Consider the following 24,359-nt stretch of genomic DNA (forward strand, 5'->3'; position numbering starts at 1 on the left):
CAGAAATGAATAGAAACCAAAAAAAAGCAAGTCAAAATGGAGTATTAACCTGTATTTGTCAGAGTGAGTGTATATGTGTGTATGTGTGTGTGTGTGAGGTGACAGGGGGGGACTAGTGGGCGACCAGTGAGGCTCCCAGTATGAAAGGAAAAGTAGGACTGGAGAAGTGACGTTGATCTGCTGCTGGAAAAAGAGGGAGGGAGAAAGAGGGGACGACTGGACTCCATTAAGCCGAAGGCTGCAGGAAAACTGTTTGGAATACTTCACTTCTCCAGCGAGTTCTTCGGGGATTTCTCTCTGTTTTTATCGCCTTTTAAAGACTTTATACATGATTTAAAGAAGGGGAAGTTGCTGTGAACCGCGTGGTCGACTGTTTTAGTGTGTTTTTCGTCTTTGTGAAGGTAAGTACACAGATTTAAATGTTCGTCCTCAAAGCTTTTTTTTTTTTTTTTTTTGCTCGGTCGCCGCAATGAGAAATGAAAATCACTCTTCTTTACGTATCGCACGCGCTTCTCTTACACTCGCACGCGCTCTTCTTGGCAACTTTGTCGCAATTTTTTAGCGGTTCGTTTTCATTTACGCACTTTTTTTTATTCTCTCTCTCTTTTCCCTCTTCAGTGAATTCAGTAGTGACCGAGTTGAGTGTGTGCATGGAGCCGGGGAGTTGTTGTAGTCCACGGGCTCTGCTTACATAATGAACCCCCTCCCCAGTCTATTTGTAAGAGAGGCTTTACCGTTACTTTTAACAGGTGAACCAACACATTAGCGGAGCTAATAGCGGAGAAAGGTTGAACTTGTAGCCGCGGGCATGGAGCCTTTGTTCGGCCGTGTTATATTGATTAAGGCGGCTGTTTTGATCGTCAGGCTACTGTCTGCTAAAACCCCTCAGATCACAGTGACAGGACAGACTACAGTATAACTTTTAAAACCTGTTTACCCAGAAACGATAAGGACAGAGGCATAGTAGTGCTAAAACAGTAGCACATATGAATGTTCATGTTTCCTCATTAGAGAGCTAGGTTATCTTGTCTGTCCCGTCTAATATTCCCATAACATGTTGAAGAAGTAGGCTACCTGCCTTTAAAATGGTACTTAATCATCAGCTCAGTATCAATATCAGATGTTAAAGTTGTCTGGATGAGGAATAAACCTTATCAGGAATGGACAGTATCAATAAAACATTCAAATTGTTTGTGACAATATTGTTGTATAACGATCAATCAATGTAAATCAATTGAAAATGGTTTATAGATAGGCTACAATAAGATGGATATGTCTCTCAACCAAAGGCCTGGTACATCAAGAAACTAAATCACACTGATTGATTGTAGATTTCCAACATTGTCTACAATGACTTGCAACCTTCCTAAAAGTGACATAGATCTGGTGATATTAAAGGGCCACTCCAGACATTTAATGTCATACCTCCATAAAGTTCCAAGAGACAGGTTTAGAAAGTGGTTCAGAAACATTTTGTGCCTGCTACATTCCTATGACGTGAGGTTTTCTCATATAAATCTGTCGTCCGAGCCAAGATGACTCTTAATGACATCACTATAACATATCATGGTTACTTTGGAAAGCTCTGCCAGAGCAACAGGAGGTATTACTCAATGATTTCTCAGGCTGAGAAGTATCAACCATTACCATAAAAATCTATTTCAGTTGTCATATTTCTCAGCCATAGACCCCATCATAGTGTTTGAAAGTATTACGAGTACTTTTTAAAAACATTTTAACTGGTAGGGCTGTGTATTGGCAAGAAACTGGAGGTACGATAAAGATGTGATATATTGTGCGACATGCAGATAAGTAAGGTGATGTTGTATTGTGTTTCTTTCTTCCCTCAAAGTCTATTTTTAAAAAAACTCTCACAATTTTGTATACACAAGCAAATACAGTTTGTTTTTATGCATCCAGAGTCAGAACAGTTGCACCTGTTTGTAATGTAATTCATATTTCCAATCACATCCTACATTATACAGTGCTTTAAAGTATTAATACAGTCACACAACATAAAATATTGCAATATTTTAGTCTATCAATATTTTCTTACGCTCCGTATCTATTGGGTTTGTGCACACAGTTGGTGCTCAGTCCAATTCCACTTTATATCAGTCGATTTTTTACTCTAGTTGTGCATTTTTATATAATCTTCAAAGAAGCTCCTCAATCTGCCATATACCGTAAAGGTAGTTTATTTGTTTTGTTTATTTGTTTATTATTAAGATCCCCATTAGCTGCAGCAAAGCCACAGCTATTCTTCCTGGGGTCCAACAGTATCAAATATACAGTTGAAAACACAAAACATAAACATTATAAAAATTTAAAACAAAAAAACAAGTGAGCGATATGCTTAACCTAACAAAACAAAAACAGAGTAAGTGTTTACATTTCTTAACTGTGCTTCATTCATTCTTCGTTATATTAATTGTTCACATACTAATCCTATTACCCACATTTCTACATATCATATATGTATACTGTACATCATTACACATCACACATCATACTTGTATATACATTAATTCTACAGAATATTCATTATAATAACACATATCATATATCCATCGAAATATACTCCATATATAAACCATGTTGTCTTACTTTAGTAGTAGTAATGGATATATGCAATCAATGTATGCAAAGAAGGCTATGTATACGTAGGCTTTGTACCACATTATGCCTTTCCAGAGGGTCAATGAGTTTCTCTTCACCCAGAAGCTTAACTGGACCTTCTCCCGCCTCTCGGTGGGTCTGTTGGCAGGATGGCGCTGGACGGGATCCGGATGCCCGATGGCTGCTACGCCGACGGGACATGGGAACTGAAGATGCATGTCACTGACCTCCACAGGGACGTTTCGCTGAGGGTCACCGGGGAAATCCACATCGGAGGAGTCATGCTCAAACTCGTGGAGAAACTAGGTACGCATGCACGGTGCTGTCACACAGAGCTGCTCAAAGCTGCTTATCTGAAGTGTAGGAAACAGATTTGAGAGTGGATGACCACGCATCTGTAGATTTCATAATGCATCGCATTTGTTATACAGTAGAAATTCTTGTGGTTGGTGGTAATTATAGCTCCTTCCTTTGACCTCTGACCCATTACCATTTTGCCATTGCAGAATTTGCATGTATGTCAAAGGCTGACTTGTGTTATCTGTTCATATTTTTGGGGCAAGAAATACCTCTCCTTTAAGAGCTACCATTCTGAGAAATCAGATTCCACTGAGCAAATAGCAAAAGTACAAACTGTTTCTGAACACTGGCCAAAGTTAAGAACAGACATTTTCCACTTTTGTCATGGCTGGGAACTCGAGAGGATGCAATTTGCCAAAGACATTGAGAGAAAATGTATGAAATCAGTGATAAGGATCTGCCTAAGGACAAGCTACGTGATTGTCTTAGAGGAAGAAAGGGAACCTGTTAGTTTGCTACTTTTGAAACTGTGCACTAATGAGTCTGAACTTTCAAACAGAGGTAAATGTTCCTCTTTGTTTGCCAGCTTGTCAGCAGTGCATATGGGTCAGTTTCCCAAGGTATAAAGAAACCATAGATGGTGCCCCCCCCCCCCCGCTGTATCATGCACTGTTCTGTGACTGCAGTTATGCACTTGACAAGTTTGGGGCAAGTAAGCATAAGAGTCCTCTGTTCCAGTCACTTGAACACTGTCCTGTTTCATGCCGGCTGGAGAAAGGTCAGCGGTGGTGGCAGCACGATTTGGGAGTGTGACAGTGTGTTGTGTGTCAATGGTGCTTGAATGCTCAGCATTCCTCCAGCGCTCCAAGGTTTTATTCCCTGTCCATGGTCCCGTTTTTAGCCCTCCTGTGAGAGCTCCACATAATTGAGGTCTTTGTTCTCTGTGGTCGTCTGAGCTGAGCAGCGTCCATGCTGCGTGAGTGCAGTGTTGCCGCCGCGAGTGGGACGACATGAATTCATCGGCCCGCCCACCCAAACTCCGCTCAGAACCTGGCCTTACCCATTGTTTGAGGTCTTCTGTTGAGGTCTGGTTTAAGGGTATGTTTTTACTAAACATGACACCCCCAATGTGGTAAAGTGTGGGTGAGGTCTTTGTTACATGGGGTGGTCTGTCATAACAGTCGGATACATAGCGGAAAATAATATAGTAACTTTAGCTTTTTTTATCGTCAAAGAAATTGAACTTGGCACATGTTTGAAAAAGTATAATGAACTGCATTGGCTCAAGTCATATTCTTTCTTAAGGAAGCAGATATATTCTGATGACTAGCCCGTTTTTAATTTCTCATATTCAGGTGGATTATACCTTTACATCCTCAACCTGACGTTGTTTGCTGTTTTTGTGTTTTGAGTAAAATAACCGGACTTAGGTATGCACAGTTGTTTATGTCGATGTCCTATCAGAAAATCGCTGTAATTCCAGCTGTGGTTACTATTCTTAAACATATCTAAATCTGGATTATCGTACTACTTCCACCATTACAGCAGTTAATGTAGCGTACTGAAGTATGCTGGAAGGTAATAGACCCCCTTGCTGAGAGGGAGAGTTCTTGCCACTTGGATGGTTTCACAAAGCGAGTGTGTGGGGGACATTTCATTTGACTGCCATCTCTCTCCTACCTTGAGTCAACAGGTTGTTTTTGCATTGTAATCATTAACCCACCCACAACATAGGTTTTCCACATGGCCACACGCTGCAGGAGACCGCACCGTTGTCCGCGTGTGTTGTTTTTGAAACAGGCACTGTACATGTGTTTTTGATATCAGGAAAGAAATAACATCTTAAACACGATTTATCCGTAGAAATCTTACAACAGAAACACAGTACTGTGTGTGTTAATGTGTTGTGTTTAGAGAAAATAACGCACCCATGTTCCATTGTGAGATAAGATTAAATGCAAAGCACGTTGTTGTCACGTGACACCTTCTGTGGGAATAATCCTTAGGTCTTTGTTTTGTCGGTTACCTGCTTCTGTCCTCTGCCAGCTCCCACTGGTGACACACTCCTCTCTGAACACCTCTGCAGTTACATACCCACTGCTGGATTTGCTGATTGCTTGAATGCGGTGGTTATACATAGACACTGTACATGTGTAAATGCACATGTGCACACATACACGGTGGTGTGAGAAAGGACACGTAGATGCCAGACTTTTGGCAGCCGCTGCGTCAGTCTGGTATCAGAAGGACATCCTTGTGCAGTGTCAAATCTCTCTCTCTCTCTGTCCTTCCCGCTCTCTGTCTGTCCCAGACCTCTTGTGTTCAGTAATCGCTCTCTACAAGGATGACGGCACCATTACTGTTCTTTTTTTTTATCCGTGGAACTGGAATGAATGATTGAATTGAATTTTATTGATGTGTCTTACACCAATTAAGGTGCCTGGCCTATAAGGGCTTACAAGACACAGATTTCATACTCATAGCCAGCAAACATAATCAGCAGAATGCAAACCAAACCAAACCAAACCACATAGATTGTACATCTCAAATAGAATTCACACAAATAATTAATTCTTTCTTCATTTCCAAGCACTTTTTTATGAAAGTAGCTATAGCAAAGACCTCTCTTCTGAAAAACCACTCCAACCTAACCTCATCATCAGTCCAAAACAATTCAGGTTCACACTCTGCATTTTCAGAAATAATAACTGCGTGGCTTCGTCATATAGTGGACAATAAAAAAAAAAATGAAGTTCATCCCGAATCACGTTTAGAACTGGATGTAGTAGCTTTCAGAAGTCATATGTGCTGGTGTGGAAATGCGTTGACGTCAGCTGAATGACCACTGTTCTCATTAGTAGTATTTGTGCATGTGTTTCCACACGTGAGCCCGCCCCTGTGGGTTCGGTGGGTGTGTCTCCTTCCCGTGTATCCTGCCTCGGTCCCATCATTCAGCTCTTCCTGCGAGCTGCAGGTCTCGGTCCATCCACATCGGAGGCTCAGATGGCCTTCGATAATGGATTAAATAGACAAATGCCAGGAAGGCACTTAGCTATTGATCACAGCAGCCGACGATGCTTCCATTTCCCCTGCAGCCCTCCAGGAGGGGAGTATTTAAAGCCAGCTGATTGAGTACCCTGTGGTCCCCCGCTCCTGTAAACCCTTTCATCCCTCTGTTAGCTTTCCATCATCGCTGCTTTCTCTGACTTTGTTGATGTTTTTCAAAAGTGCTGCTCCCCGTCGTTAAAAGCAAACATCGTTCCATTTAGGAAGGGAAAACAAATATGTCACAAACAACATTAGCTGACGGGAGTTTTATTATTGGATTTAGAGGGATTGTTCCCAAGTTAGATGGCTTTTAGGGCTATGGCTTACAGTAAGTGCTCAGGGCTGTCCATGATGCTACAGGTAGACAAGGCAGCTTTTTAGCTTATATGGGCTCCACGTCAGCTAACGGCGCAAGAAGAAGAAGTCTTGGAATTAACAGCCCACGTTATCAAATGTAAATACTCGTGAGAATGATGTTGCACACACACACTCGTAGAGGCATCCTGGTCGTATTGGCTCTGCTTAGCCTCACAGAGACAGCTGAGGGTAGAGGGACTGGACGGAGGACAAAATGGGAGGGAAATGGAGAGGGGGGTGGGGTGTGGAGTGAGGAGGAGGAGGGTCTGAGCTCTCTCTCCCTTCCCTCTGTCCCGCTCCTCTCGGTGACGTTAGCCACGCTGCTAGAATTCCATAAAAGTCTTCGATGAAGCAGGAAATGACTTCCAGGGTTTGGCATGATGTTCTCTGGTCACTGCCGTCATTGCTGGATTCTCCGCTGCCTGCTTCATCCCCCCCCACCCCCTTTCTCTGTCAACCCTCCCTCCTTTTCCCCTTCTCCCTCTCCTGTCTTACTCTTTCCTCGTCTAAATATATTTTGTGGAAACTATTTTTATGATTTTATTTTGTCTCACTTCTTTGAAGATTTGCCACCGTCGCCTCCTCCAGCCACGTAGCACGGCTTTACAATCGATAGGAAACGTTGAAGTGCGCACACTGTTCACTTTCTCATGGTTTGTGTCCCAGACTGACTGTTAATTGTTCTATAAATAGAACGAGAGCAAACTAATTGGTCTGGTGTGACTCTTGATCGTTCATGTGGTGGTTTCCAGTTAGGAGGCTGCAGTTTTCTTGGCCGCGGCATCGGCAGCCGGCCGCAGAGAACTTTCCCTGCATGTCGGAGAAAATGTGTGTTTTGTATTTGCCATGACCTACATATTCATTTCGCAAGCGATTCAGTGAATGTCATCATCCTGCATTCATTTCAATTTTTCTACAACAAATCATGTCAATCGTTTTCCAATTTTTCCCTGTGTTAAGACAAAACATCTGCACACAAACACCAGTTATTGTTATAATGTTCAATAATAATTCAACTTAGAGGTCACTTCAGTGTTTTCCCATGAGCAAATTTGTTGCGTTTGCATTTTGGTTTTCCATTGTGCTACCTATTTGAGTTCCTTTTTAGGATGCCAAGATGCTGTTTACTGAAGGTTGTGGTGACCAGAGGAAGATGTCTTCATTTTGACAATGGAGTCCAGATTTCATTAGGAAACGCCGGACATGATTTAACACAGGATGCAGAACTTCCTTTAGGCTTTTTTTGTATGCCTACTCCCTTCTGCCTTCCTTTCATTCCCGTCTTCCTGCCCTCCCAGTGTTTATGGCTTTTTTTTTTTTTTTTTTTGAAGGATGTGATTCTCTTGGGCTGAGGGGAAAGGAGGGTCATCACACCCCGCAGAGGGCAAGATGAAGAGCTTAGATATCATATCCATGACAGCCCGCTCACATCTTTACCGTCAATATCACACATCACACATATCAGCGATAGGTGGCTATGACCGCTTCGCTTCTGCGCCGATCAAGTTACCGTGATACACAGTTGCGATACGTCACCATGTGTAATGAGAGTCATTGACTGGGAATGTGCAGCCATCCTAGAGGTCTGCCATGACAAAGTGCGAAACGGCCCGGCAGCCAGTATGATCCTCCTGCTCTCTAATCTCTCTAACAGGAAGTAGTTAGCCTAAGTAGTGGTCCTGCCCAGGCCAAAGCTTTCCTGTTTCACCAGCAAGATGCTGCAGCGATTGTTCTGTTCTGCACTCAGAGTTGGGCATGTACATATATATAGACCCTTGGCCTATATATATATTTACATAGACACACACACACACACATTGTTTCCCATATATAGAGTTAGTTCATGTCAGCATCCCACCCACGTGGATCTTCTAGATGTATTTCTTGAATTTCAGTATTCTTATTGTCACTACACATAATTAAATTTCATATCCCAAAGAAAGGATGATGAATCACAAAAGTAATCTGTAGTTTATCAAATAATGGGAATAATAACAATGAAATAAAGATGCCATGTGTCCAGACATTGAGTTATGGGTCATAACTCATATTGAACATGTAAAGGAAAAGGTGTGAAGTACTGTAAGGAAACCAGCTGTGGTTGTTAATGTGTGATGTGCTGCTGAGTTAATTTCTTACACATGATACAAGGAAGAGTTTCTGTTTAAGCTGAACTAAACCTTGACAGCTGTCGGTTTTGATGCACTCCCTCGATGCAGGGTCATGTGGGAACAGTATCAGCTGCTTAAATGCTCTAAATATCACATGATGCATGTTTCTGATGGGGGTCGGCTGTAGAAATTCTTGGTGCTTTGCAAATGTATTTATGGAGAGTATAGCATGATACGATTTTCATGATACTTTTTTGTTTTCCATGGCTTTTAGTGTTTGTCCACTTTCATTGTGCATCACTGTGCTCGTTAAGGACGATTTCATTTGCAATGTTTGGCATCTGAAACATGCAGCGGAACAAACTTTCACGGTTCCTCTGGGAATCTGAAGCCCGTTCCTTTTCGTCCCTCATGTATTCCTGTAGTGGCAAGGAAGGCAGCACAGTGGATCCAGTGGAAGGAAACGTTAGAGCTGCACATTGTTGTTGTAACAACACACACACACACCTGCATGTCAGTGGAGTAAACTGATCTGGAGTTTTTTGTTTGGGTTCTCAGCCCACATTTCATTCATTTAGAGCTGTCCCCACCTCTCGGCACTCTCTCCCTTTGTACAGAGCAAAACAGCTGGAGAGGTGTTTGTTGTCATATCCTAAAGGTTTTATAAGGACAGCTCTGACATTGTGGAAACATTATAATTACTGATCTGTCACTCTCAACATGTATGATTAACAGCAGCTTAACTGTTTCCCACTCCTATCGTTTTCTTACTTGTCTGTTTAGATTTTTCTGTATTTCTTCTCCTGTTTATTGTAAATATTTTATCTGATCGTTACTTTTTTTTATATCAATCTTCAAGCCATTTGATCTGCAGTACTTATAGTGCAATACTTAGTATATTCTAGTGTTCCTACTTATGTTTATTATCATGCACTAAAACACCAAAGCAAAATCCTTGCCTTTGAAAAAAATAAAAAATGCCAATTTTCACATCTGAACAGCCTTGCAAGGAAACTTCTATCCATCAGTCTGGTCATCCATTATTTGATAAATCAGCTAATTGTTTCCACAGTGCTGGCTACAAATATTTAACTTGGAGACAATCACACTCATCAGCCTCCACTATTCAAGAAGTGTCGCTACAACGTGCCGGTTCAACTCAGGGTGTCTCGCAACTGAGCTTCCTGTGGAGCTCACAGATGCATCACTGGGACGTCTTATCACAGTCCTAGGGGGGACGTCTGGCAGGATGCATACATGGATAGAAAGACAGATGAATAACTGTGTAACTGCTCCATTGATCTTAGACCCAGAGTTTGTAATGTCATTATTCCACCAGGTCTCTGAACACTTAATTGTATCAAGCTGTGTGAGGGCGGAGAGGGAGTACCCCCACTGTTTTGCTGTGTTTGGATTATGACACAAATGGATACAAACTCTTTGTCTCTAAGGAGGTTTCCTCTAATGGCCCTCCTGGCCTCTCCTAATGCATCAAAGCCAGCGCTGTTGCACTCGCTTCTTCTTTCTAACAGGCAGGATGTTCCTAAATTTCCTTTTAAGATTTCTGATTTACTACACTCACAGAGAAGACGTGCCTATTTTCTTAGACTGGCATCGCGTCTGGCAGCCAGCTTTGCCTGTAGGCCTCTGCTCTCCTGTCTGCCTCGGCTCTGCCAAAGCAGTTTCATCGTATCCTCTGGAGCTCTCAGGTGAGCTAAGACGTGAACCTTGAAGCACCAAAGATTTGGCCTGAAGCCTGTGTGTTACTAGCGCTTATCCCGAAGCATACCCCCGGCTCATCCTTTATTCTTTAGGATATAAATGAATGAGCGTGTTTTGCGGAGGGATCTGCGTGCTTCGTGAAAAATACAAGTCATCCAGTTTTTAGTTGGTTTATGTCTGCATGTGGGAAACAGTGGCAGAACACTCAATAAAATCAATAAGACATCACGACGTCCCCTGACTCCTTTTAGGCACCGCCATGACCTTAAAAGATCTTTTGCGAGACTGACACAGAGCATAACATCAACAAACCTTTTGATTCTTTTTGTTTCTGCAGCTTGAAATGCTGTAAATCGCAGCATGTGTCTGTGTGTCTCTTTGTGAGCTTGACGGGCTTGAAATGTTCTGGATTTCCCTGCGAGTCTAAAGGCGATGTGTCTTGCATATTTAATGCGGCGATGAATGGCCAGTTTGAATTTGATGGACTGTTTGGCAGGAAGCTGAGCTCGTCGTATAATAACCGAGTCGACAGAAATAAGCCGGGCTAACCTCGTTCAACTCCGCCTGTCGATGCAAAGCACTTGAGTTTAAATGGTATTGGTTTGTGGGCACCTAAGGGACACAGCTGGAATAGATCCACACGTCAGTCAATGACTTCACCTTTTGCCGGGTGTCGGAGTTGGGGCCAACGTGATTTGTCGGCAGTATTACACAATCTTAGCTGTGTATCGACAGATGTAACAGATTGCATTGCGAGCATGACTTGAGGATGGTTATCTGGTTATCTGTGGGTCGTTCGTCACGAGTACAGAAACACGTTTGTCAGCTCTTCAGATGCTTCTTCTGTACCTTCTTCAATCTTCCACTGTAAACCTATGGGACACTCTTATCTCACATCTGCTACAGAGATGTCATCATCACCTGTCTCTATTGAATCTGTTGTATACATGTTGGGTATCTGATGTCGATACTATCTAGCATGACTGCACGAGCTAGGGAGTGCCTAAAGGCCATTTACAGTTACAGATCTAATTTAAGGACAGAGCTCACTGTCTGCATCTCTGCTTGTCAATACCGACCTTCACCCTGAATAAGACGTGGAATATAATTAGAAAGAGAAGAGGTTTAACACTGTAGAGGGGGGGATAGACTGTGTGCATGGAAAGGACACAGGGAGAAAGAGAAGACAAACAAACCTGCCACTCTGTCTTTGTTATGTATGAAAACAAGTTGTCGCCTTGCATCACTGCCCCTGCGGCGTCAGCCAAGAGTCACCAAGGAAACGGCATGACCAGCGTCACCCGGGCTGTAATGTTTTTTATCAGCTGATTGTGGAAAATGACAAAGCGGCGCGCTGCATGGCCTTGGTTATCAATGACAGCAACAGCTTGGCTCTGACAGCTTATAAAAAAAACCCTATTAGAAAAAAAGGCTCGCTGTGCAAACACGGTGAGAAAGGCCTAACCTCTCACTGCGCCCTCGCTCAAATCTCCTCCATCGCCGATGCGGGGAGATGAGCATCAATGCTGCTTTGGGCGTCAGTCAGCTGACTGTCACAGCTTTGCTAGTGAAAGCCCTGTAAGGGGAAAATATCAGACGCTGGAAAACCACAGATTATTTATTTTTCCTCGTAGTACAAAAGTTCAGTGTCACGTTTAGACTAACGTGACCGCAGCGTTCATTAGTAGCATTTTATTCCCAGCAAATCAACACGCAAATGCACGTAACCTGTGCTTGAAAGCATCTTTCTACTTTCAATCTCTCTGTCATTAAAGTTGCAATTTTAAGAAACTTATCAGTCAGCAAAATGAAATGTAAAACAGCAAAAAGAACAGATTTGTAGTGAAAACAGCCAAGTGACGTTTACAAAACAAAAGATAGGTGGGCATATACCAGGTATTAAATCCATGTATGTGTATGTGGGTGTATAAATCTCTACTGTCTGTCTTTATTATCTGCGTGTTTTTGCAGTTTTCCATTTTAATAGAAGGGATGCTGTGCGTTTTACTTTTTAAGTCGATTTTTGTCCTCTGGCTTATTCAGTCGTCCCCAGTTACAGCTGCTCCCCGTCCTCTGTCCATCCTCTTCTCTCCTGTTCATGTCCTTTCTCTTGTTCCTCCTTACTCATCCTCTCTTCTGTCCTGTCGTCCCCTCCCCTCCCCCTCACAGCCAGGCCTCCATAAACATAGCTGTCTCCTAATGTAAACACCACAGATACTCTGACTAGAATGGGAGGGATGGAGAGAGTAAAGAGGAGCGATGGGGAGGAGTGGGAAGGAGGGGACAGTCCAGTTTCCTGTATTACTCTAATTAGAGCTGTGCAAAAATCTATTTCTGTGCACGACGACATTTTGAACCCAGCTTTAAACGTGCGGTCCTACCAGTAGCTTTTCAGAATATTGCAGCATTAGTCCACGTGTTTTAAAGCAGCATTTCTATTTGTGGTGTCTGGTGCTCGGAAGAAGAGGAAGCGGTCTCGGTGGAGAGCTGCTGCGGTGATGGTGGTGAATGAAAAGAACTCAGTTTGACAGAATTTATGGATTAATTTAGCTTGTTAAAGCACGCACACGCACAAACACACAGAGCTAATGCAGTTAATGGATGGATAAGAACACCCTCCCCTCCGATATGTCCCCTAACCCCCACAGATACACACAACACACAATCTCTGTATCATCTTTCACGTCCTGCAGAGGTCATAAAACATGGTTTTCCCATTCTGTTTCCCCTCCCCTTGTCTTTCAGACTCAAACACACACACACACACACATGCATCTCCACTAAAGGGGCTGTGGGTCCACATTTAATGCACCCAATTACTTAGGCCCCCACTTCTCATGCTGCTGCATTACGTCAGGCTTGGCAGGCTGTATTTTTAGCCATTGGCCCCTCTCTGCCTCCTTCTCTGTGGATTGAGTTACCACCTTGTTGCTGAACGAACCCAATGGACGCCTACGCGAGCCGCCCTCATCCAATCACAACACATTGAACCACTGTGTAATGACACAAGGAAGCAGGAGGAAAAGGCTACAGTACGTCCAGTAAGGTCTTTTGGTCGTGGGTGGGGACGAGCCGCCACCGAGAGCTGAGCTGAGACCAGCCAAGACGTCGTGCATTCATGCCTTCGCCACAGACTGTATGGTGGTCATGCATGCTGAGTATGAAGACGCTGCTATAGAACGTGGTCTGTGGTGGAGACGTGAGTGCCAAATGTTAACGCTAGCTGCGTAGCGTTGCCTCCAGACACCAGAAATTACAAGTTTTGTAAAAGGGGAAAAAAAAACTGTGAGCAGAGTTATGAAAATACATTCAGGTCTATTTTTTTTTAAATGTTCCTCTCTCTCATTATTTCAACCTTTAATAGCTGCACTTCGGGGAGCAGTTTTCTCCGACGGTAGGCAATGAAGTTGTGTTCTGCACAGCTGAGGCACGAGAAGGGAGCGATGACAGCTAGACCCCATGCTGATCGAGTAATTCACAAGGGGGTCTCAAGACAGAAAGCAAAGGAATGTTTTCACTCGAGTACCAAGTGTTTGCCTGTCGGAGTAAACAGTATAAAACCCAACAGCTTGACAAACAGCCCCTCCCCTTCCCCCCAACCAGGCAACACAGTCCCAGGCCTTCTCTGCATTGAGATGCTGGTGGCCACTTCTTCTTTTTCCCTAAACTTTTCCTCCCCATCCTAATCACCAGTGTAATCTCTTCCTCATCACAGCGTGCTTAATACCGGCCTTGTTTCCTGGTTCAAAGCCGCCAAATCTGTTTTCTTCACCCACTCACCAGCTAATCCCATTCATTCAGCGCTGGGGAGAGTCAACAACGCATCTGAATGCCCCCTACCCCTATGTAGAGTTAAGGTCAGGGGAAACAATAGCAGCGCATGGAGACACAGGGGCACACTCAAGGTTTTAGGTTACCATGGCGCCATGCAGTTTGATTGACAGAAGGAGGAAATCACCATGGGGTTACATTCAAGATCATCCCACTGTTTTGTTTTGTGTTTTTTTTTTTGTTGTTGTTGAAAAACATTTGCTGACCATCACCCTGTCTGAGTGAGCAGAGGCTGAGAGCAGAGTCGGATTATGATGTAAAAAACCTGAGTACAGCTGAAACTGCTCACTGTTTATCAGAGAGTAATTGTAGTCCATTATGTCTTCAGTTTGTCCATTAGCAGCTGTGTCCTTCTTCATGCCATAAGTATATGTAATGAGTTGATGCCACATTTAGCTAATGTGCTACCAGCCTTGAATACAGAGTAGATGTGTCTCCTTAGTGTGGGGGGAAAGCAGCTCCTGCCTGTTTTCTTTAATCACAGGGATGTTCAGCAGACATTTGAACTAAATACATAAGGTATAAATATTATTTTATATATCTTTACTCTACGCATCTTTTTGATTCGGTACATGTAAACGAAACTTTGTCTAAATATAACATAATAAACAAATAATATAATATAATAATAAACATAATATATAAATCTAAAAATTAATATGCATTGTCCCGACCAAATAAACAAATAAAGTGTAAGTAAGTAAATTCTAAATACTTGTCGTCTGTCTTCTTTCTGGATTATCTAACATCAGACTATGACAGCACAACATTTTCTGCCCAGTCAGGCCTTTGGTCGAAACACTGGCACGGCTGTGTTAAGAGCTGAGACGGTTCAGATCGAATGCTTTGAATAAAGGATGACTGAGCAAACCCACGTCTCTGTCTGGACACTGACTCAGTGAGAGGAGAGAGGGGGAGAGAGAGAGGGAGGACTGGCTGGAGAAGCGATGAGGAGCTACGTGGGTGGAGGAAATGAGACACCGCACTGGGAAGTGCCTTCCTGGACTAATGCTAGAGTAATGACATCACTATTCAGGGGGGACATGTGGAAATATAAAACTATAGGCCTGTTCACTCCATGTCAACTATCATCCTCGGCTAAAGGGGCGATTAGATGTTGCACTTAACACAAGGCAGCGTATGCACAACATGGGGTACATGTAAACAGCAGAGACGTCTGTTCTGGAGCCAGCTGGCCTGCCATTCATGTCGACTCACTGCAGCTTAACATACTGAGCTATTTTGTGAATGTTTGCCATTAGCAGGATAAAGAAATAGGACACGGATACAGATGACCTCTCATTGCTTCGCTTTTACCTTTTTAGCTTTGAAGTGACTCACGGATCAGATGCACAACTTCAGCCCACGACAATGCCACAGCAAGGTGATCTGCAAAACAGCTGCTTCGAGTTCCCCTTTAAATCCCTGCGTTTTTTGTTGTTGTTTTTTTACCTTCCCCTTGAAGTCAGACACACACACCATGAGACCACAGGTCCGTCCCCATTGTGCTGGGCCCCTGCGGAGCAAAAGCCTGGGAGCTATGTGGGGTTTTGGGTGGCTTGTGTCTGCTTTAGAGGGATCACAGTGAGAGTTTGGAACAAAGAGGGAGGTATGAACCTGATATCCCCGCAATGTCATACAAACAGCCATATCTTTCAAGCACTCAGTTGTCTCCTCCTTCTCACTTTGACTTCACCGCCCCTGTGCAAACCTTTTCTCGAACCCCCCCCACCCTTAACGTGACCCCTGTGGCCTGCAGGGACAAATGTGGTGAGCTCAGGTCAGGACAGTGAGATGGATACAGGCTGAGTTCTATAGTTACACTTCACCTTTGTCAACAGTATCTCTGCCTGAGTGATGCAAATGCTTACAATATGGTCATGTAAAGACAATGCCAGTGTTTTCATTTGATGTTTCTCTGCAGTTCCTACTTAAACTCATCCTCTCTTCTTCTCTTCCCCTCCGTAGATGTGAAAAAGGACTGGTCAGACCACGCTTTGTGGTGGGAGAAGAAGAAGACATGGCTGTTGAAAACCCACTGGACGTTGGACAAGTACGGCATCCAGGCCGACGCCAGGCTGCTCTTCACGCCGCAGCACAAGCTGCTGCGCCTCCAGCTGCCCAACATGAAGCACATGAAGGTCAAGGTCAACTTCTCGGACCGCGTCTTCAAGGCCGTGTCCGACATCTGCAAAACTTTCAGTAAGTGCAGCGCAGGACTGGTTTACAAGACCGCGGACGGACAGAGCAGCATTCTTTTTTTTTTCTTTTAAAGCGGTGATGTGGAAAACAGTCGTGAAGTAGATGTGAGATGAGGTGTGACCGATCAGCGATGAGTTACAGGAATAAAACATAAAAGTGTAGAACAGCGAGTCCTACTGAAGTAGCTCATCCTGCTAAAGCAAAAAAAACAAACTCCAAAACACTATTTTTGGAAAGTTTCTGGAAATGTTCCTCATCAAACTGAGCTAATCATGTCCTTCCTCTCACTTTGTTTTCATCCTTGGCAATTTGTTGTGTTTATTAAACACACTCGGAGCCCTGCGTACTGGAGTCACGTCTCCTCACCGGTCGTCCACTGTTGGCTCTGGGGTCGTGTCCTTGGAACGTCGGCTCCATCAGTCTTACCGTAATGTCTAGTAAACACAGATTATCAATCTGTCCCAGGCTTGTAACGCAGGCACACACCAAAGTACAAATGCATGCACACGTAAATAACTCTTGCTCACTGTCTGGCTTACCTAGCATCTCTTCCACTAATAACACTTCCAAATTTAACTGTACCCCTGGGTGTAAGTAATACCCAAGGGTCTCTCTCTCACACACACACACACATACACACCCACTATTGATATCTTCCATCATTGGCACCACACTGTCCTGTCAGAGACGTGTCAGAGGTCACACGCTGGACCCTGGTGACCCTGACCTGCTAACAGCCACTTTTCCTGGGCTCAGATCTCACCACTTGCCCCCTGACTCATAGTCACTGTCTGCAGAGGAGGGGGAGGGGGTTTCAAGGGGTTTGCAGGTTTGCAGAATCCCTGTGCATGTAAATCCTTCCATCAGGCAGAGTCTTAGCACACCTGTTGTGACTGTGTCACTGGACTGTGTTGAGCAGACAGGGCCACTGGCACGCCCTTTGTTTTTATTGGCTTCTACAGGTAGCACATGGCTTTGTTTTTAATTTGTCTGGTATTAAGATTTGTATTCTTTTTTTAAAGGCCAAGGCATCTTAATGGATGAACAAGAACAAAGAGCACTGTGTAAATATATAAAGAGGTGTTTTTGGGAGACTGGGTAGAAGCAGACCTGTAGCTTTCCTCTCAGCCAGGCCTGCTTCACAATATGTCTGCCGCCTCTGTAATAAATCTATTTCAGCGTTGCAGACATTTAGAACAAATTGCTCTTGGCTGACATAGTGCATACCAAGGTTTTGCAAGACGTTGTACGGTGGCTGTTCCGTCCTCGTCTGTATGATGCGCTTCTACTCTTGTATTTGAATAGCTGTGTGTTACAGCTTGTAAAAAGCAGAACTGAAGGTGACGGACAGTAGGGAAGCTGTAAACTGTAACTGACAGTGTGGCAGCTGACTGAGCTGACTTACAGCTGGTCTGACCTGGAAGCATTTCTTTTTCTTTTTTTGTCATCTGGACAAGTTTTGAGTTTTTACAGTTTCCTGTGCATATTTTCTGCTGACTGCATGTGATCCACACAGCTCAGAGAATCAGAGGGGACAGGAAGAACCAAAGCCTTATCCAACCAGCCTTTGCTTCAGACAGCTGCCTGGGAGGGGCAGAGATACTGGGAAGACGGTGGAGATTGTTTTCATTGATGAGCAGCTCAACGCTGGCTCCGGTTCTTGATATCACACTAATTTACTTGGAGGCGTTCGTCGCTCTGGCGCGTCGTGTCAGTTGGTCACACAGAAGCTATTTCCTGTTCCAAAACAAGTCCTGGGTTCAGTCCACCAGTTTTGTATTTCACAGATTTTATATCCATCCACTCCATAGTACGTTTTTCTTATTATGATATCAACAGTGTCATTTAATGACAATATTTCTATATATCTTGTCTTCTTCTGATTCTCTTCAGCCCAACTCAGACTCTTGACAGTGAACGTCCTAAACAGGGGCAGAGCGTAGAAAATCGACATAACACTCCCAAGTTGAAAGTATAAAACCAATTATCATGGCTGTACTTCTCCCATGTCAACGGCAGCTGTGTCCTGACACAGGCACAGTCCATCCGAGCCGGCTGGGAAAGAGGAGGACTCAGCAAAAGGTCGATGTACTGTGATAGATGAAAATCACTCAGTTCCACTCCTGTTTTGACCTCTGATTCCATTTGGCAGCTCTCACATCCTGTGCTGTGCTGCTTGCTTGATAGCAAAGTCAAGGCATTGGGGATTTTCCACTTTTTAGTTGCGAGATAACATTTTTGAACTCTGTCAACAATTTAGAGAATTTTCTAAACCCATGTTTGTGTCTGAGGTTTATTGTGCTGCGGTGCCAGTTTGGACAGTGGCGACGTGCTGAAGTGTTGCAACCAACAACTATTTTCAATATCAACGTATTTGATTTGACTTTTTATTATCATTTAATCTAATAAATGACCCTAACCCTAACCCCAATACAATGAGGACTCCTTGATTTATAGCTCACAAATAAAAAAGTCAGTTTACAGTGACATAAGATTCACTCATTGTTTATGGATATGCAACTTATTTTTCTAACTTTCTTATCTCAGTGTGTGACTAGTGCTGTTAAGACTACAAAAGCTGCACCAGTTAAAACAGAAGTACTTAAACACTTATGTCTTTGATCTTGGCCAGCGGTGGATCTGACTTGCGTATTTCCCAGAAAACAATTCCTGTAACAGTTTTTTACCAGTGGCTCAGAGTAAGTTCCTGTTTAGGCTACTGTCTTAAAGCAGCAGAGAAAATATGATTTCTGGGAAGACGCTCTAAACACAAACACACACACACACTCCCTCTTACAGCAGGCTGGTTTAGTCCTTCCTGTGAACCAGCTCACAAAATGTACTCTTCACAACTGACGAACACATGACTGTGGACCTGGGAGCCTGAGGCAGAACAAAATGAGGCTGCTGCTCTCAGCAAACCACCACGTCAGGGTAACGAGTATCAGGCAGCTCCATTTATGTGAGTGTGTTTTTTTTAAGTAAGTAAGCACTGCTTTGCTACCATATGTGGGAAAACTAAGGCACAAAAGTATTGTCTGAAGGCAGCAGCAACACTGCAACGTTAGCACTCTGAACGAGGCAAATGAATGAATGGAGGTGGATGTTGATGACCAGACAGGAGAGGATAGATGTCAGTGTTGCAGGACACAGAGAGAATGGGAGGAATCTGCAGAAGTACACTGACAGTTGAGTAGTGAGACTTGCAGTGAAGTCAGGGCACTTTATCTTCTGGACATCTTTCTGAATCTGAGCAGCCGATGCTTCGTCGGTTTGGTCCAGTAGATTTATGGCCCATCAACCTGTGGTGGTCTGCTTGACTGGCCAGTGTTGTCACAACACAGGGGGTGGGGTGCTGTGTGGCCTCAGCTCTTATCCAGCCATTATTATCTTCCTTTTGAGTGGTCTTTTAGCACCTTTTTAGCTTTCTGTCTGAAAGATGGAGAAAATCTCACAATCTACTGTCATTCTTCAACACTAGTAGATATTGTTTGTTCTTAAAGGTGCACTAAAACCTCAGATCTGTATCTAATGATCGGTAGCGATGCCAGCGTTTACTCATCTTTTGCTTTGTCACTAGATGTGGCTATTAGTGACATCCTCTTTGGATACAAATTGGTTATTATGGGCCAGAGCTAGCTCGTTAGCATGCTAACTTAAGTGGGTATGTCTACAACACAATACAAAGCTATGTTTGACATGCAGTCAAAATCTTGCTTCATGCTCACTTGATACTTTGTTGCATCTTTGATTGATTGTAAACTGTATCATCCATCACTCATGTATTTGTATTGGGCCACATTATCATTTGACTCACTTCAGATGTCTGAAATAGAACTTCGAAACACTTATCATTCGCTAGATTTTTAAAACATCTACAGCATGTGGAATCCGTTTTCCTTTGAAGTGCAAATATTTGTGAGTAATCCCCCTACCACTGGTTTAATTAATCTTCCCAGGAACAAGTGGTTGTATTGATCAATCCGTTGAGTACCTCCTCATAACACTGATGGGGAAATGGGTGGTGCGAAACAGAAGGTGAAATCACTCCTCTTTAATTTTTTTGTCCATGTAGGGTCTCCATCTGTTTGTACTGTAAACTTTAGTGCTGTAAAATTAGACTGTGACGGTGTTTGTGATTCTTCTGCGGCTGGCCTTACTCACTGCAATGAATCATGTGTTCCAAGGAGTAGGTCTTGGAAGCCCCGGCCGCCTCTCGGTAAGCTCCTCTGGCTCCGGGCCTGGTTACTGCCACAAGGAGAGAAGATTGGGGTCTTATTGTCTAAGGTGTCATTTTCACCTAATGGAACTCAACCAGGCTTTTGTAAGCACTCAAAGCATCACTCAGCCTTCATCCCCGACAGTAGCCACAAGTATGCGGTGAGCGTAGGCGCAATCTTTCCCACCAAATCCACGATTCTTAAATTATCTCTATAAACATACAATTCAACACTCAACCAAGTACTGTATGTCAGCAGAAATGGACTATAATGCTTGCCTGTGAAAAAAACCTGTGTCGTTTTTTTTTGTTTTTAATATATTTTCCTCTCAACTTGCTTTCGTCCTCTTTATCTGTATACTTTAATGGCATTCATACTGTGGCAGCATATCTGCTACACCTCCACTCCCTTTTAAAGGAGTGATGAAAAAAGCATATCTGTCAATTTTATTTACCTCACCCACCCATTTCCCACACAGGCAGACACAGGAATTCAGCAAAGGGGTTTAAAATATTACTCTGAGAGGATATTTACCACATTGCGTAATGATTTAAAAAGTTGTTTTTGACCAGGGAGCCACACATTTGATCTATAGAGGGTTATAATATTCATGTTTGGAGGTAGCAGATACCATATTATTGTCTATCAGCCTGGTCTTGCACAGTAGATACGTAGTCATCCCCTTATCAATAAAGTTTCCATGTCTGACAATGAGGTTATAATGAACGATTAAAATGACTTCGTAGTAAGAGGCCACATGCGTCTACAATGTCTCACCACGAGACCGAGTCCTACGTATGTACACAGTGTAATACCCACTTCACTGTGTGTGTTGGCCCTCTTGCGCTGCTCAGTGGGGCTAAAGCTCGGCAGCATGCCTGCAACTCACATGGCTGTATAAGGGCACAGGGATTGTGCTCCAGCACCGCAGTCGAGCGAGAATTAGGGAGGAGGGAAGCAGCGAGAGAGAGAAAGAGAGAGAAGAGAGGGTGAGCTCCCATCTGGTAGTTCTTAAAACTCCTGGAATGCTTTTGCTTTAGTTACACAAACCAAACAAGCTTTCTCACCAAGCCAAGACGTTCTCTCTCCCCGTACGCTCGTGCATTCCCCCTGCGCCCCCGGCAACCTCTTCAATCAGTCTGCAACACCTTTCCAGTCCCTCGTCTTTAAAAATTATGATATACTTATATCAACAGATATGAGAAAATGAATATTTTTCGCAACAGTTATGCACAAAAATAAGTCTCCCAGATATCGACTCACTCCTTAATTTATCTGGAATCCTTGACAAAACCAAATCCAGCTGAAGATCCAGATGTGCTTGCTTCTAGACTACTTCCATCTATTCTTGTCCTGACACATCCTGGCCGTCTCACCCACTAGATCAGAACCATCCCAGGCCCATCTTAAAACATCACTGCTGCTGCTGAGTGATGGTTCCCTGGCCTCTGAGCCCAAGGGAAGAGGGGAATGGAGGGGAGAGCAGCGAGGGGAGGGGAGGCTGCTCTGTTTTAGTCATTATCCTCTGTGTGGTGTCTTACTGTCTGATTGGGATTTTGCACACATCTCTTCCATTTACACACACACACACATTTGGGATGTGGTTGTTTATTTCATTTATAGTATCTGGGTATCTCCAGAGATGTTTTTCTGGTAGCCGCTCGCTCACCAACAGAAACTGGACTCTGGTTTCATACATGTGAGATGAGAAGTCAGAGGAAGGAGGGTAAGAGAGAGGTAAAGGTTGTCAGACTGGTCTCAGTTGGGGATTGGATACAGTTAAAGCACGATTTGTTGAGGTCCCTAGAAAAGGGATTTGCAATTTTCCACCCATCTTGTATACAGCTGTTTATAGCCGTTTGCCCTTCCCATTTTTGTGTCACATCTTTTTTTGTTGTTGAAATTGATTTTGCAACCCTGTATTCACATGCAGTGCACCTTCTACACATTGTTTTTGTCCTGTACAAGAGGTTATGTGACTTATTTGGAACCTGTAGTTGGAAAAACATGCAAGTTACACTATGTTTTTAGAAACTTTGTGACAACTCGGTGTCCAGATTGTCAAGACTGTTTGTGACATCAAATGAACTTTCTTTCTCTCTCTCCCCCTCCAGATATCCGCCACCCAGAGGAGCTATCTCTACTGCGTAAGCCCCGTGATCCCAAGAAGAAGAAGAAAAAGTTGGAGGAGGCCGAGGAGGATGATCTTGAGCTGGAGGGCCCACTGTTAACCCCGGGATCAGGTGAGATGATGGACAGTTATGTGCATATGGCAGTGAAGCGTGTACGGCTTCAAATCATTTGTTACAGTATTTTCCAGCAGAATTATTCACATTTAGTGGCATAAAAGCACAGAATGTGCAGCTAATCCAGGAAAAAGACGCCTTTTAAATTAAAAACACAAGAGTTTTTATGTTCTTCACTTAAAGTGTTCAAGTAAAGGGATGAAAATACTGGGTTTATACAAACCTGAGTCAGTACGTTCCTTTTTTAGGCTCAGATCAACTTTGGTGCTTTGGATTTTAATTTTGTATTTCATTTTGAAAAGTAATAATCTCATTTCCCTCAAGCAGCAGGTTGAATAACAGGTTCCACCGGCTGTTTGGAGCGTCCTCTCTTCTTTTTTTGTGTCTGATTGCACTTGTGGTTCAGAAACCACTAAGATAACTCCAGATTGCTGCACCCTGCTTCTAATGACCAAATATGAATGTGTGATTTTGAGGCCTGTTTGGGATCCAGAGGCCTGGCTCCCAGTTCCTTGGCAGGGAGGACGAAGAATGGTTCAGATTCCACACATAGTTGGTCACGCTGCCATTTTAAACCCAAACCAGGCTCCTCGCTGCAGCTATACTGGCCCTCCTCCCTCCTTCCACCAGTGATGGGAGAGTTACAACCATGTGAGCAGGGAGGAGCAGAACAAAACAGCGTACGCCGCTGTCACAGAGTTAGCATTAAGCAAAACTGCTAACGCTATGAGACAGGGTGAATGGGAGTCTTTGTGCGGTTTGAGTCTGTTCTGCTCTGCCCTCGAGTCCGTCTGCTTTCTCCTCAGACTCTGCTCAGCGTGCATATAAACACTCACATGAGTGGAAAGAGGCCCAGATAATTATTGTGAACTTGATGAACCATCACTATTTCTGCAGTGGAGAAAAACCTAATTATGCTGATGTGCAGATTTGGTTTGCTGTATATGCCCATGTATAGATATAATACGAGTCATGGAAAATGTGCCGTTTCAATTGTAGTTCAGCTTTTATGGACACGGCACACGATACTCACACCCAGAGTTGCATCATTACATTTCCAGGGCGCATCGCGTTGATTCCTCTGGTTCAGATACATTTTGTTCCCACTGGGCAACTGTGGTCGCTGGAAGAGGTGGTGCAGAAAAACAGAGATTCAACAGGAATGTGCAGAATCTGTTTACTGTCACCACTGTCCCGTGTGTCTCACTTGTGAGTGCACAAGCACACACACACACACACACACATACACAGACTTCCTGTCCTCCTCCCTAGCAGATCACATGCTGCAGTCAGAGAGTGTATTTTCATGGCCAAGTTGTAAGGCGTTATTTCGTCCCTTGTGGGGAAGGGCTGGTCTCTCAGCCCAGTCCTCCTGATAGGAATCACAAGGCTTTGCAGAGAGGCAGCGATGCAATCAGAATCACAGCCAAATCCTCCTGTGTATATAGTCCACACCACCTTGGGGACAAAGAAAACAAGGGCTCACTGCAGCTCACCATGACCTTTAACTTAACCACCGATTAAAGCAGATACTTTCAGACTGTTACTCCTGTAATACTTGGAACTTCACAGGTTGGAGGTTCAGCCATCCAATCAACAGAAAATGAATCCTGCAAAAACTATGAAAAAAAAGTCAGTGTATTTCAAAAAATCATGAGATTCAGCTTCTCAGATGTAAATATTACCAAATGATTGAAATGAAA

General features: G+C 43.6%; 1 protein-coding gene across 4 annotated transcripts in view; it reads left to right on the forward strand.

Moving 5' to 3' along the window:
• Positions 1 to 63: 63 nt before the first annotated feature.
• fermt2 (FERM domain containing kindlin 2) overlaps positions 64 to 24,359 on the forward strand; it is a 40,220-nt gene continuing 15,924 nt past the window's right edge. For 2 of the 4 annotated variants that reach the window (XM_085767757.1, XM_085767758.1), the window contains exons 1-4: positions 169 to 401; positions 2,768 to 2,925; positions 15,957 to 16,190; positions 22,525 to 22,653. In XM_085767757.1, the coding sequence (XP_085623883.1) occupies positions 2,769 to 2,925; positions 15,957 to 16,190; positions 22,525 to 22,653 (520 nt within the window). In that variant the 5' untranslated portion in view covers positions 169 to 401; position 2,768. Of the gene's footprint in view, positions 402 to 2,767; positions 2,926 to 15,956; positions 16,191 to 22,524; positions 22,654 to 24,359 lie in introns of all 4 variants that reach the window. The other 2 variants (XM_085767761.1, XM_085767760.1) reach the window with 2 other exon arrangements.

The sequence above is a fragment of the Trachurus japonicus genome, chromosome 22 (assembly GCF_045865225.1).
Source record: "Trachurus japonicus isolate A0001 chromosome 22, Traja_1.0".
Classification (NCBI taxonomy): Eukaryota; Metazoa; Chordata; class Actinopteri; order Carangiformes; family Carangidae; genus Trachurus; species Trachurus japonicus.